Source organism: Protomyctophum bolini (assembly GCF_963924005.1).
Source record: "Protomyctophum bolini genome assembly, chromosome: 12".
NCBI classification, from domain to species: Eukaryota; Metazoa; Chordata; class Actinopteri; order Myctophiformes; family Myctophidae; genus Protomyctophum; species Protomyctophum bolini.
The window spans coordinates 41,838,675-41,852,729 of record NC_137873.1 but is presented as its reverse complement, the minus strand read 5'-3'; the positions used below and the strand labels follow the sequence as shown (position 1 = coordinate 41,852,729).

The 14,055-nt window shown below is 42.6% G+C and overlaps 6 protein-coding genes across 6 annotated transcripts; 5 read left to right on the top strand and 1 right to left on the bottom strand.

Moving 5' to 3' along the window:
- Positions 1-416: 416 nt before the first annotated feature.
- On the top strand, positions 417-905 carry LOC308326343 (histone H2B 1/2-like; the record flags this gene model as incomplete). The annotated part of the gene is made up of 1 exon (XM_080779149.1): positions 417-905. The coding sequence occupies one exon, from the start codon at positions 417-419 to the stop codon at positions 792-794; it is 378 nt and encodes a 125-aa protein (XP_080635275.1). The 3' UTR covers positions 795-905.
- An 841-nt stretch (positions 906-1,746) lies between these two features.
- LOC308325083 (histone H2A-like) lies at positions 1,747-2,130 on the bottom strand (the record flags this gene model as incomplete). The annotated part of the gene is made up of 1 exon (XM_080777490.1): positions 1,747-2,130. The coding sequence occupies one exon, from the start codon at positions 2,128-2,130 to the stop codon at positions 1,747-1,749; it is 384 nt and encodes a 127-aa protein (XP_080633616.1).
- A 2,482-nt stretch (positions 2,131-4,612) lies between these two features.
- Positions 4,613-5,048, top strand: LOC308325565 (histone H3.2; the record flags this gene model as incomplete). Its single annotated transcript, XM_080778099.1, has 1 exon — positions 4,613-5,048. Exon 1 carries the CDS (start codon positions 4,638-4,640, stop codon positions 5,046-5,048), a length of 411 nt encoding a protein of 136 aa, XP_080634225.1. The 5' UTR covers positions 4,613-4,637.
- Positions 5,049-7,248: 2,200 nt separating this feature from the next.
- LOC308324849 (histone H1-like) lies at positions 7,249-7,860 on the top strand (the record flags this gene model as incomplete). The annotated part of the gene is made up of 1 exon (XM_080777161.1): positions 7,249-7,860. The coding sequence occupies one exon, from the start codon at positions 7,249-7,251 to the stop codon at positions 7,858-7,860; it is 612 nt and encodes a 203-aa protein (XP_080633287.1).
- A 1,060-nt stretch (positions 7,861-8,920) lies between these two features.
- Positions 8,921-9,232, top strand: LOC308324984 (histone H4; the record flags this gene model as incomplete). The annotated part of the gene is made up of 1 exon (XM_080777354.1): positions 8,921-9,232. One exon carries the CDS (start codon positions 8,921-8,923, stop codon positions 9,230-9,232), a length of 312 nt encoding a protein of 103 aa, XP_080633480.1.
- Positions 9,233-10,544: 1,312 nt separating this feature from the next.
- Positions 10,545-10,919, top strand: LOC308325854 (histone H2B-like; the record flags this gene model as incomplete). Its single annotated transcript, XM_080778576.1, has 1 exon — positions 10,545-10,919. One exon carries the CDS (start codon positions 10,545-10,547, stop codon positions 10,917-10,919), a length of 375 nt encoding a protein of 124 aa, XP_080634702.1.
- Between the last annotated feature and the right edge of the window lie 3,136 nt (positions 10,920-14,055).

Sequence of the window (14,055 nt, the reverse complement as noted above, 5' to 3'; positions counted from 1 at the left end):
CTCGCCACTCGCCCCTACACACTTATCAGAATATATAGTGTTTAACTGGAGAACAATTCATTGTTTTGAATAAACGGGAATGGGAAGAGCACACACTCACACTAACACATTAACTCATGATATAATATAATGGGAATATTGCCACTGTCTTAATGAACATCTAGAGATAGACCTTTATCATGGGGAAATGTGGAAAAACATAATAGCCTAATACCCAAAATATATGTACATTCTTGTGTTGCACGAGCGTGAAAACAGTATGCAGGAACAAAGACAGGACACCACCCTCTTTGTGGCAGGATCACAAAGAGGGTGTCTGTGGGAGTCGCACACTTAATTTGAATAGGCGTGCTATAAATACTGGTGCAACGCCGACCATAGATCACTTCTTCTCTTCGTTCCACTGAGACAGAAACATGCCTGAAGTAGCGAAACCAGCACCCAAGAAGGGCTCCAAGAAGGGCGCCGTCTCCAAGACCGCCACGAAGGGCGGCAAGAAGCGCAGAAAGGGAAGGAAGGAGAGCTACGCCATCTACATCTACAAGGTCCTGAAGCAGGTCCACCCCGACACCGGTGTCTCTTCCAAGGCCATGGGCATCATGAACTCCTTCGTCAACGACATCTTTGAGCGCATCGCCGGTGAAGCCTCCAAACTGGCTAACTACAACAAGCGCCGCACCATCTCATCCCGGGAGATTCAGACCGCCGTCCGCCTGCTGCTCCCCGGTGAGCTGGCCAAGCACGCCGTGTCTGAAGGCACCAAGGCTGTGACCAAGTACACCAGCTCCAAGTAAACTCTTCTGTCTGCTCTAAACACAACGGTCCTTTTAAGGACCACCCATCTTCTCCAAGAAAGGGTTTATCCAAATAATATAAGCAAATGGCCTTTACAGACTGTCTGCTAATCCAGTTAGTCCAAGTCAGTCATCTGACGCTGATCTGAATAACTGTTAAAACTAGGCATGTAAATTGTACATAAAAAGGACTGCATTAATTAATAAGCAACAAGATGATTGCTGTAAATGGTGTTTAACATTATGAACTGAATTAATGAATTAAGAAGCGTGTCATAAATAATGTAGATTTCATATTTGCGCCACTACACTAGCAATCATGTAAAAAAAAAAAAAAACTGACTAATGGAAGAACAAAGTCTATATTGCATATAGACTTCATTGAACGTGTTAGAACTGGATTTAGTTTGGAGCGTAGAATAGAACTATTGAAATATAGATTCACTCTAAATGTGTATTGTGTATCAAATATCCCCAATCCCCCTGGTCTGCATTTTAGGGGGACAATGGAGCCGGCGGGCGGGAGAACATTATGCAGTAACAAAGTGTGAGTCTCCTATCTCTGTTTAGTGGAGCTTGTGAACGTGTAGAATAGATTAATATATTTCTATTGAATTCGCTTCAATGCGTATTAAAAGCCAATGTTACCATCCACGCGAGTTAAGGTGCTGTATGTTCCAAGTTGTAAAAATACACCCATCATTGTAGCAGTGTAGGGTAATTTGGTTAATTAGGCCTACTTGTAATTACATTACAACCGAACAAATAAATTAATAACGCACTGTGCTGTTAATGCAGACATAGACTGACAGGAAACATGCATGTCTTATGAACTAGCGTAACAGCGATAAGCTTAAACTACTTTGATAGGGATATTGGAAATGACTCTCATATAGAAGGAGTGGGTGGCTCTTAAAAGAGCCTTTGTTGGGTTTATTCAGTCGAAGCAGGTTTATTTCTTGGCAGCTTTCTCGGTCTTCTTGGGCAGCAGAACAGCCTGGATGTTGGGCAGGACACCGCCCTGAGCGATGGTCACTCCACCCAGAAGTTTGTTCAGCTCCTCGTCGTTGCGGACGGCCAGCTGGAGGTGACGGGGGATGATACGACTCTTCTTGTTGTCGCGGGCAGCGTTTCCAGCCAACTCCAGGATCTCAGCGGTCAGATACTCGAGGACAGCCGCCAGATAGACCGGGGCGCCGGCACCGACTCTCTGGGCATAGTTGCCTTTACGCAGCAGCCTGTGGACACGACCCACTGGGAACTGGAGCCCGGCACGGGATGAGCGGGTCTTGGCCTTCTGCCTCACCTTTCCTCCGGTTTTGCCTCGACCGCTCATTTTCTAGTAGGTAGGTTTATCTGTAGAATAATAAGCACTCGAAGAAATATGCTGCAGTAGAGGCGTGCGAGACCTTTTATATATTCAGCTTAGTAAAGTATAGTGTGGGGTTGTGCGCCCCACCAATCATAGAGACGGATGAGAACGCGGGCTGAGTGTGTATGAGTTTCCCACCACTCACTGCTAGTGGTGTGATCGGTTCCTTCCAGTGTAAACTCTGACTCCTCCCAAAGAGGGAGGTTCTTGACCACAAAGTGTGCCTCTCTACAAGTTAAGTTGTCACTGTTGTCAGTTCAACTGCTTTACAGAGAGAGAATATGTGAAGAACCAAGCAAACCCAAACTGCCTAAACTGAATATCTCATTTTGTAAGTAAGCATAATTATACGCCATGTTATGTACATTTCTGGGAGCCTGCCGATAATATATTATTCAAGTGCATGGCACATTTTAGTACAACTCAATACAAAAACTTTTAACTGTGAGTGGACGACACCATAACTCATTACACTTGTTTACTTGTTTACAATAGGGCCCACAATCATCACTTATGTGCAGCAAAAGTGTCCAAAGTTTGACCACATTATATGTTGTGAATATATGAGTGTTAATTGTGTATTAAGACAAGAGATGTCCTGTCCCGTTGTATTTATCTTCAATATCTTGTAGAAATATTTATTTATTTGCACCCTGTCATACAATGAACGAATGAATAGATTATTTCGATTACTTTTTAGTTGATTTACTTTTTCTTTTTAGGTGATCGAAAAGGCAGAAGCTTAAAGCTTATTAGTGCCTATCCTTATCTCAATGTATTCCAAAATACTGTTGAAGATATGCATAACAATCAACATATAAACAAAACAAACTAATGGCATTTATAGAAGAAGAAAAGAAAATTAAAAAAACAAAAACAGACAACGAGAAACAAGGAGGAAAAAAGACAAACAGACAAAGAGAAGATACTTTAGTCCAACACTACACAGCATAACATAGCTCCGCTCCCCACTCATTCCAGGTTATATCTATACAATAATTCCAGTTTGAGCCTATTTTTAAATTGTTTTAGGTTGTTGCTTTGCTTTATTGGCTCAGACAAGCTGTTCCACAGCTTAACTCCATGAACATTTGTATGTGTGTATGTGCAAGATCAATTAACCTTTTATTGAAAGGATGAGCCCCTTGAGATGTCTCATCTCATTTTAGGGGGGTAGGGCCGGGGTAGCAGTGGCTCAGGGGTAGAGTGGCTGGATGGTAACCACAAGGTTGCCAGTTCGATCCCAGTGGGCTCCCTCAGAGTTGGTGTCAAAGTGTCCTTGAGCAAGACTCTGAACCCCTAAGTGGCAAGTGCTCCTGATGTGCTGGTTGGTGCCTTGCATGGTTTCCTAGAAAGCGCCTTGGATAAAGATGCTATATAAATACACCATTTACCATTTATATAACACCAACCAAGAAGAGTACATTAATTAGAAACGGTGTTAGAAGGTGTATGAAGATTGATTCTTTAAATACCGGTACATTGAATTTGAAGGCATGGTGCCCACTTTCCTTTTTTGTTATCCTTTTTTGGGAGTGGACTGTAAAGTAAGGATGGTCAGTGTGCCTTAAATTATATGGTGGTGTGTATGGGACAAGAAATTGTTTCAGATACTGTGGATAATTAAAGAATGCATTTGAAAATAAATTGCAGCCAATGTGAGTGTCTTCGTGAATTAGGTGGAGCAGTGGTGGGTTCTATATTGTATTTTATTTTTTTCGGTTTGTAGTGGAGACTTAGCCTGGCTCCAGCCCCTGAATCGCTAGCCACATTAAAAAAATATGTTCAGGCGATTTAATGGAGTGAAACGAAATGAGAATTCAGGCTAGTGGAGACTAGTATTTATTAGCTATTACAGCAGCCCCGGTCAGTATGACGTGTTTAAGAGCTCCTCAGCTCCCCTCCAATCGGTGCCAGTGATGCATGGTACCTCCCAAAACAAGGAGGTTCCAGAACACTGACCAATCGGAGGACGACGGCGTTTCCGAGGCGCTAATAAAAGGCACCAGTTTGCTCTGTTCAGCTATTCTATTCTCAACTTCTTAAGAAGACACCATGGCGAAGGAGATTAATCCTGGATTTGAGCATGCTTAGATTCCCGACGCAGCTGGGTTGTTCAGTATATTATTATTAGGAGCCATGTGTGGATGCACTACCACGTCGATTATGTTTTGGGTGACCAATGACCATGCCATGTTGTCTTGTCTTGTCTTGTCTTGTTTTTGTTTTAAAACTTGATTCAGGTTATGTGGTTTGTATTAGTGTCGCTTCCATGTTAGCATAGGACTATGCAACTTTTTATTTTATTTTCTTATTTTTATTTATGCTACCATAATATTTCGTGTATGGACTCACAATATTTTGTTATATTTTATATGTTTCATATGGGTGTGTCACATATGTCTTTTGATTTACTGTATACCCTGGATCTTGAATAAACAAAAAAGTGAAAAAAAAAAAAAGAAGACACCATGGCAAGAACTAAGCAGACAGCTCGTAAGTCCACCGGCGGCAAAGCGCCCAGGAAGCAGCTCGCCACCAAGGCAGCGCGTAAGAGCGCGCCGGCGACCGGTGGAGTGAAGAAGCCTCACCGTTACCGTCCCGGTACAGTGGCTCTGAGGGAGATCCGTCGTTACCAGAAATCCACCGAGCTGCTGATCCGCAAGCTGCCCTTCCAGCGCCTGGTGAGGGAGATCGCCCAGGACTTCAAGACCGACCTGCGCTTCCAGAGCTCTGCCGTCATGGCTCTCCAGGAGTCCGCTGAGGCTTATCTGGTCGGTCTGTTTGAAGACACTAACCTGTGCGCCATCCACGCCAAGAGGGTGACCATCATGCCCAAAGACATCCAGCTGGCCCGTCGTATCCGCGGAGAACGTGCTTAAACTCATCCGTCACTGTCACAACCCCAAAACGGCTCTTTTAAGAGCCACCAAATGTGTTATTTAAAGAGCTATTATCCTTGGATATTACTTGTGCACTTTAAACTTCACAATGAGCCAAAAACTACTGAAATGATTGCATTTGGTAATGTGTGCCCACAAGTATTTTTTCAATTTAGCTAACTCATGTGCACTACATCAATACCATTATTATATATATTTGTAGTGTTTTTTTGTGCTTTGGTATTACCATAGCACAATAAAACACACATACTGTATCATTGGAGCTGCATTGTGTGAAAGCTATGATAGGTCAGTAAAACTGCGACCTGTGCGTGCTCCTTACTATTAATTATCTCAGACAGCATGCAGAGGAGAAGTCATAACAGAACCATCTAAATACTACAGCATGCAGAGGAGAAGTCATAACAGAACCATCTAAATACTACAGCATGCAGTCATAACAGAACCATCTAAACACTACAGCATGCAGAGGAGAAGTCATAACAGAACCATCTAAACACTACAGCATGTAGAGGAGAAGTCATAACAGAACCATCTAAACTACAACATGCAGAGGAGAAGTCATAACAGAACCATCTAAACACTACAGCATGCAGAGGAGAAGTCATAACAGAACCATCTAAACTACAACATGCAGAGGAGAAGTCATAACAGAACCATCTAAACACTACAGCATGCCGTAATAACCGAACAATCTAACAATACAGGAGCACTTTCACAAGTCACAACTTTGAAACAAATATCCTTTTAGGTTTAACGTGAGTATCTATCATTGGATTTTCATTCATTATTAATGTAAACATAATTGTTATAGTGGTGCTAATGTATTGGATGAATCTACATGTTCACAAGCTTCTGCAATTGGTTGTTCATTTAGAGCAACAATATTGTTTGTGAATTAAACAATGCTCATTATGCTCACAATGGGATGTCAATAAGGAAGGAAGAGAGCATTTCAGCCAATCGGTCAAACACAGATTAAAAATACTTAACGGCTTCTGTGGCAAAGTAAAATTCACAGCGGTTTCCGTTGTATCCTATAGCTCTTGTGTGCTTATTTTGGGCCATCGGACCTGCACGAGGAAACCGCAGCAATGCCGTTGACAACGGTATGTTCGTCTGTCTCCCATTATACGCTATATAACTGGGACCGGACCCTATGGGAAGTAAAGTTATCCAAATGTCAGAACCTTTACGTACCATTGGGTTCTGGCTCGCGGGGCTAACTTGAGTTCAGCTGTGTGAGGCTCCATAACCACCAAGCTTGTCTCAGAGTCACCTCACCTAAATATGCACTGCCACCTCTGTCATGAATTCATCCATTATTCCATTACTACTATAATGTGCATTGATATCACTGTTGAGAACGGATTACTTATAAGTAGTTAATTATTGGCCCCATTGATCATGAAACTTAGCTGAATAAATATTGAAAGAAAGTGTGGGTGGCTCTGAAAAGAATACATATGAAGTAGTGTCCATAAAATACATCCTAATCTCCATCTTGTCCATAATGTGACACTACAACAAATACTTTTGTATTAATACAAAAGTATAGTCTACTGTACACACTGTAAAATAATTCATGCCAATATACATCATGTTCCAAAGTCACATTTGTCAATACATCATGGAAGTTCAGTTGGTATCAGCCCATGCTGTTGTCAACTGGAGTGTGTTTACTTGTGTCGGAAAACAAGAGTTTATAGAAAAACTGAAGACTCGGCAAAAGTATAGTTTATGTTATTGCGTCGCCATGAATGTCTGCTAAGACGAGTTTGAGTATCATTGTTATTGTATCGTAGTTTAAAATGTTTTATAAGACAAATGACAGAGGAAACACTGGTGTCAGACTGTGGAAGGGTGATGTTTTTAGCATATAACTTAAAAACTAGAGTGCCGTTTTCATCTCAGATGTATTAATGTAAGAAAGGAGCATGTGTAGTAACTGGTCAGCTCTTTGTTGCATTAAATAATATACCCAGTAGATTGTTATATGATGTTTTAATCGAGGAGAAAACACAAAAGTGTCACATTAAGATACTACAGAAGAGCTGCTGTGTGTGTTGAGTCTAGATGGTTCTCATGTGGTGTTTAAGTCCAGCCCCTTCAGGGCGTTCGGCATCATTCTGAGAGTTTACTTTACAGGAGGAACAGCAACCTACTATCCGAGAGAATAATGGCAGAAGTCGCTCCAGCACCAGCTCCGGCCAAGGCCGCCAAGAAGAAGGCAGCAGCAGCACCCCGACCCAAGAAGATCGGCCCCAGCGTCGCTGAGCTGGTCGTCGAGGCCGTGTCCGCCTCCAAGGAGCGGAGCGGTGTGTCTCTCGCTGCGGTCAAGAAAGCTCTGGCTGCCGGCGGCTACGATGTGGAGAAGAACAAGGTCCGCGTAAAGACCGCCGTCAAGAGCCTGGTCACTAAAGGCACCCTGGTCCAGCTCAAAGGCACCGGCGCGTCTGGCTCCTTCAAGATTAACAAGGCAGAAGCGGTGAAGGTAAAGAAGCCTGCTGCTAAGAAAGCAGTCAAAGCAAAGAAGCCCGCTGCGGCCAAGAAACCCGCAGTGGCTAAGAAATCACCCAAAAAGGCAGCAGCAAAGAAGCCTGTAGCCGCCAAGAAATCACCCAAGAAAGCCAAGAAGCCTGCTGCCAAGAAAGTAGTAGCTAAAAGCCCGAAGAAGGCCACCAAGAGCCCCAAGAAAGTGGCTAAGAAGCCCGCAGCAGCAAAGAAATCTCCAGCCAAGAATGTTGCCAAACCCAAGGCAGCAAAGAAGGCAGCGCCCAAAAAGAAGTAAACCCTCTGTTCCATATTTATACCGACAAAAGGCTCTTTTAAGAGCCAACCACATTATTTTACAAGAGTATCCTCGTTTTTTGCACCATGGTCATACTTTACACTGTGTATTATAAATCAAATACCACTTATGAGATTACACAGATGGAGCACTTGCTAAAATATAATGCCCATATGTTTTCTAATCCACATTGCTAAACCATAAATCACAGATACATCCTGGTCCACGCCCTCTACCTCATCAAGAGTTAATTGTGCACTAAATGGGAAATATCACATCACAAATAAACAAGCCATGAAGTCAAAGAATGTGTTAATGAACGCTGTCAAAGGCAAAAGGACTGCTATTGTGAGATTATGTTGTATTGCTCTGGGAGGGTTTACTTGAGTTAAAGTAAAGAGTGCAAGTCGTCGTTCCCTGAGTTATTCTGCACAATATTGGCCAAAATGAACAGCCCAATTATATGATATGGAGAAGTTGACATTTTTATGTTATGTTATGACTTCTCTAGTGTTTAGATGGTTCTGTTATGACTTCTCCTCTGCATGGTGTAGTGTTTAGATGGTTCTGTTATGACTTCTCCTCTGCATGTTGTAGTGTTTAGATGGTTCTGTTATGACTGCATGCTGTAGTGTTTAGATGGTGCTGTTATGACTTCTCCTCTGCATGTTGTAGTGTTTAGATGGTTCTGTTATGACTTCTCCTCTGCATGCTGTAGTGTTTAGATGGTGCTGTTATGACTTCTCCTCTGCATGTTGTAGTATTTAGATGGTTCTGTTATGACTTCTCCTCTGCATGTTGTAGTATTTAGATGGTTCTGTCAATTTTTACTGTAAACTATCCGAATGTGGTGTGATCATGTGACCAAAACTAACTGTATGGGTTGACGTGACCATGGGGGAGGAGTGTTTTTGTGTGTGTGTGGGGGTAGGGATGGTTACGCCCACGCAGCTGTGTCTGTGCCTGTCCTCCCTTACGTCCTCAGAACACACATAAAAAGGCAAGGCTCTGAGCTCTCAAATCACTCAGTTTTCTAACTGCAACTTCAGCTGAACTCAAAATGTCAGGCCGAGGAAAAGGAGGAAAGGGACTTGGAAAAGGAGGCGCCAAGCGCCATCGCAAGGTTCTCCGTGATAACATCCAGGGAATCACCAAGCCCGCTATCCGCCGTCTGGCTCGCCGTGGCGGAGTGAAGCGTATCTCCGGTCTGATCTACGAGGAGACCCGCGGTGTCCTCAAGGTGTTCCTGGAGAACGTGATCCGTGACGCCGTCACCTACACGGAGCACGCCAAGAGAAAGACCGTGACCGCCATGGATGTTGTCTATGCTCTGAAGAGACAGGGACGCACTCTGTACGGCTTCGGAGGTTAATGACGCTGACTTGATCTAATCTACCAACAACCCAAAGGCTCTTTTAAGAGCCACCCACACCTTCTTTAAAGAGTATTACCCAATTTTATAATGCAGGATACAGTGGTGACTGAGACACTTTGTTGTGGAATGTGGTGCCTCTGCCTGTACAAAAAGTCTCGTTGAACAAATTTGGAATAACATCCGACACAAATCCTCTAGGGCCTTAAAATGTTACACTAAGCGCGTGCACACTTCCCCGGAGGAGGTGTAACGAATACAATAGTTAAGATGGAGATCTACAAGCTGACCGTGCAACACATTGAAGCAGATGTACAGGGAATTAAGAGCAGGAGGAGAACAAAGCCAACTCCGTTCAACCTTCCAAATATAGAGGTTAAGAAGACAGTATTTCAAATGTATTGGGGAAACATCATTGCATATTAACTTCTTTTGATGTTTCTTACAATTCCGCTCTGTATATTAAAAAATCACACCCGTGTGAAGTGAGGGGCACTCTTATCATCTAACTCATGTTGCTATGATTAGGTGATGTAAAACAAACGTTGACAATACAAACAAATTATCTTTATTGTCAATGGTGTTTTTAAAACAAACATTATAGGAGGGGCTACAAAACAACTATCAAAACAACAATACGACAGTTTCTATTACTTCTGGTAAAGCTTGTACGCTCTCGGGATGAATGCAATTTGGTGCCAATAAAGAACATGCGTTCATTAATGTAGTAGTTAATCCGGTTCCTGGTTTCAGCAGGTGGGACCTGAGGCCTGGACATGTGCAATATTCAGAATACAGTGATGAGAAGAACCATCGTCTTTCATTGTTTTTAATACACAGGCTAGGACTTCCATAAGAACACACCTGCCAGCTCTGAGCTTTGAGCACAGAGGAGCAGAATTATTATCATAATAGTAACAATTCATTAACTTATTATTATATTATACTAACGCTGGGAATGTGGTGTCTCAATGAATATTCAGATATAGATATACATTTATCATGGGGAAATGTGGGTGTCATAAAGGAGGATCAATGCAACACATGATGATAAAAAGGGGCTTTAAATTAAACATTTACCATGAATGTATAATTGCCCCTCACAATGTTACAGGGACAATAGAGCACGAGAACACGAGCGGGAAACATAATACTGAAAACAAAGACTCACTCATTGTGGCAGGATCAGCCAATCATGTGCTGGGAGCCACACACTTCATTTGCATTGGCTCTGTATAAATAGTGGTACGAGAGAGAGCGCCCTCTTCACGTTGTTCACTGCAACTGAACTGTTCTATTGAATACAACCACGATGCCTGAAGTAGCAAAACCAGCGCCCAAGAAGGGCTCCAAGAAAGCCGTCACCAAAACCGCAGCGAAGGGCGGCAAGAAGCGCAGAAAGTCCAGGAAGCAGAGCTACGCCATCTACGTGTACAAGGTCCTGAAGCAGGTCCACCCCGACACCGGTATCTCTTCCAAGGCCATGGGCATCATGAACTCCTTCGTCAACGACATCTTTGAGCGCATCGCCGGAGAAGCCTCCAAACTGGCTAACTACAACAAGCGACGCACCATCACTTCCAGGGAGATTCAGACCGCCGTCCGCCTGCTGCTCCCCGGTGAGCTGGCCAAGCACGCCGTGTCTGAAGGCACCAAGGCTGTGACCAAGTACACCAGCTCCAAGTAAACTGCACACTTCATTAAAAACAACGGTCCTTTTAAGGACCACCCATCTTTTCCAAGAAAGGGTTTATCCAAATTACAGACAGTCTGTTATCTTGGGCTCAAATTGAAGGTTGGGGATATGGGAAGTTTTCCATATGCAAGTGAGGCAGTGCTACTCACCATAATGTGTTGGAAAATAACCATCTTTGTTGTTATTAGTCAAGCGGACACCATCTTTTTTTTGTGTTTTTGAGGATGATGTGGGTCATATTTAAGAATATAATGGTATAGCAACCCCCCAAATCCTGTTCTGCTACTTACCCCTATGTGTCAAGATACTCCATGACCAATTTCAGACTTCCATGTCTACTTACCGGTATGTAATTTTAGTGAATTCATATGTGCCTTTACACAATTTCACCAGAGCCATATACCAAAAAGGGGGTTTTGAGGTAGGTGGGACATTTTGACAACTTTTTATCATAGCTCATCATTTTCAGCACATTTTTTCCAATAAGAAAACACTGATTAGAAGTATATTTCCGGGGGGTGCATGATACCCCCCTCCAGTGACTAGACTAGCTTGGTTGTCAATTCTTAAATGGATCGATGACAGCCCTCCCATTATAATCTAGAGTTGCAAATTGCGGCTAGACTGAACCATACCTTAAAATACAACAAGGACACTATATTGACTTACCCTGCAATGTTTATAGCGCACCGGGATATTGTTCCCACACCGTGTGCTTAATAAATACGCTCGATGTCATGATGGCCCAATAAGAGCGCGCACTAGTTTGCCACAACAATGGCACAAACCCAGGGGAGGCAAAATAAATCCCGTGCCTATATCCTCTGTGGTTGTCGCCAAAGCCAAAACGACCTGCAAACGAAGACCTGTCGACTGTCACTACACTGGGAAACGGTAAATTCAATATTTGTGGAAAATGTAATTTCAAGATTCATGGGTATGAGTAACTATTTATACATTATTTACATACCAGACTAAGTTAACAGCATCTTTCTGAGGTCCACACAGCTACAGCAAATATATTGATTGACAACCATGTAGTATGACTGTATACCTTTTTCATATGGGATCATTCTGAATGAATGCTAGTGCAAGGAGCAACACAGTAACAGATGAGGACTTGATGTTGCTACAGCGGCAGACAGGAGCACCCATCAGCTATTTGGTCAACAGACCCCCTGTCGATGTAGCTGTAGGAGGAAGCAGCTACCCCCTTGGAAGTGGTTTGAGCCATCAGGTAACTGAAAAGCACTTGGCTGAACAGAGTATGTTTGTAATCCAAATGTCATTCTACATAGAACATTAACACAACATAAATACAAGATTGTACCAAACATATTTTATTCAGCACCATGTTGGCTTGTGTTTGACATTTTGTCAACATGCCATTTTTGCCACGTACAAAATGAGTGGACAATAATAATATCAGAAACACAAATAGATAACCCTGAATGACCAAATAGGTCTGTAACACAGGGGGTCTTTGCAAATAAAATATTTGAGAACCACTAGTACTGGATCAGGAGCTGGATGACTCATCTTTGATGAGGTGTCGTTGGAAGTTTGACAGCATACTAACAACATACCAGATTTGATTGATGTTACTAAGACGGGTGTTTCGTATCTTATCAGAAATGATCTTAAACTTTTTAATGTTGCCAATGGCTCTTTCAACGTGAACTCTGTGCTTAGCTATTTTTTATCTCAACATCTGCATGTGGCATCTGACGGTTGGACCTAGAAAAGGGTGGAATGTTAAGTTTCAGACCAATGTCGTTCCACTTCTTTCTCAATAAGAAAACCCTTGTCTGTCATTAATCCATCACCTACATTAAGGTAGCCACACTTAATCAAACCCTGCAGTTGCTCTATTATACCACATCGATTAAATATTTCTTTATCTGAGATGGATCCAGTGAAGAGGGCAGACACATAAATAACAGCACCTCGTGGGTCACGGGCAACAAGACATTTGAGTGTGTTGTGCAGACTTGTAAGTTGAATAGGTCATACTCTGCAAGACCAATATAAGTTGGCTTCTCTGTCTTTAGTTCCGTGCAGTCCAGTATTGCAAATGTGTTTGGGTAGTCCTGTTTATATTTGGCGGGCATGTTCTGTGAAATTATTTCTCTGTGGGGTCAAATGGCCAGTTGGCCAAGTCGGTCATACATGTAGTCTACCCAGCTGTTGAATAATGTGCTGACACTCTGAGGAGGAATGTCAAATTTATTGGCTAAATCTTTGTGATTACATTTTTGTCTTAACTTCATTAGTGTTAAAACTGGCTACGCAATGGCATTAGTAGGATGTTCTGGTCTGGTTTTGTGAATGCAAGAGGACTGGGTGTGTGTGTGGGGCATGTGGATTAGGTAAAAATGTACACAAGTCGTTAAACTGATGGTATGTGAAGCCTGTGTTGTATTGGAAATAGTCTGGAACAGTACTTTCTTGTAAAGTAAAGCCTCTGGATTGAATGAGTATTTGGCATTTACAAGTTGCTCTTTAAGCTGCTGGAGTTGGCCATCCTTTGCATCCAGTGCCATTTTCAGCATCGAAATATCCTGTTGTTGTTGTGCTAATATGTTCTTTAAAGTTTCCAGCTTTGCATGCTGGATGTGCCTCTGTAAAATAGTACAAATGACAAAAAAGAAAGAAAAATGTATGCGTTTCATTTGTCTTCCTTATCACAGCTTCCTCTCATCTGCACAGCTGAACCCATAGATTCTGCAAACCAGCCTGAAGATTTCCCTGACTTCCCTTTAACATCACAACCAACAGATGTCTCGTGTTTTTTTTAACACGTGTTCCACACCCCCACGGGGAGTGCACTGCCCAGTGTCAGTTGTCCATTCTAGGGCTACTATCATCATCATTCCTCAAGAGAAGCTATACTACCCCCCACCCCGCCACATGACAGTCTGAATAACACCATATATGTAAGGTGTCAATAATGTCTATAATGCTTGCACAATAGCTGCCATGTTTTAATTTGCTGTCATTTTAACCTGGACTAGAAAACAGTTTAACAAAAACTTCCCTCTGCTTACCTTGTCCTTTGCCTGCTTTTATAGTGACATTATCAACCAGTAGGGGGCAGTAAAGCAGAAGAAGGCCCGGAGACATCAGT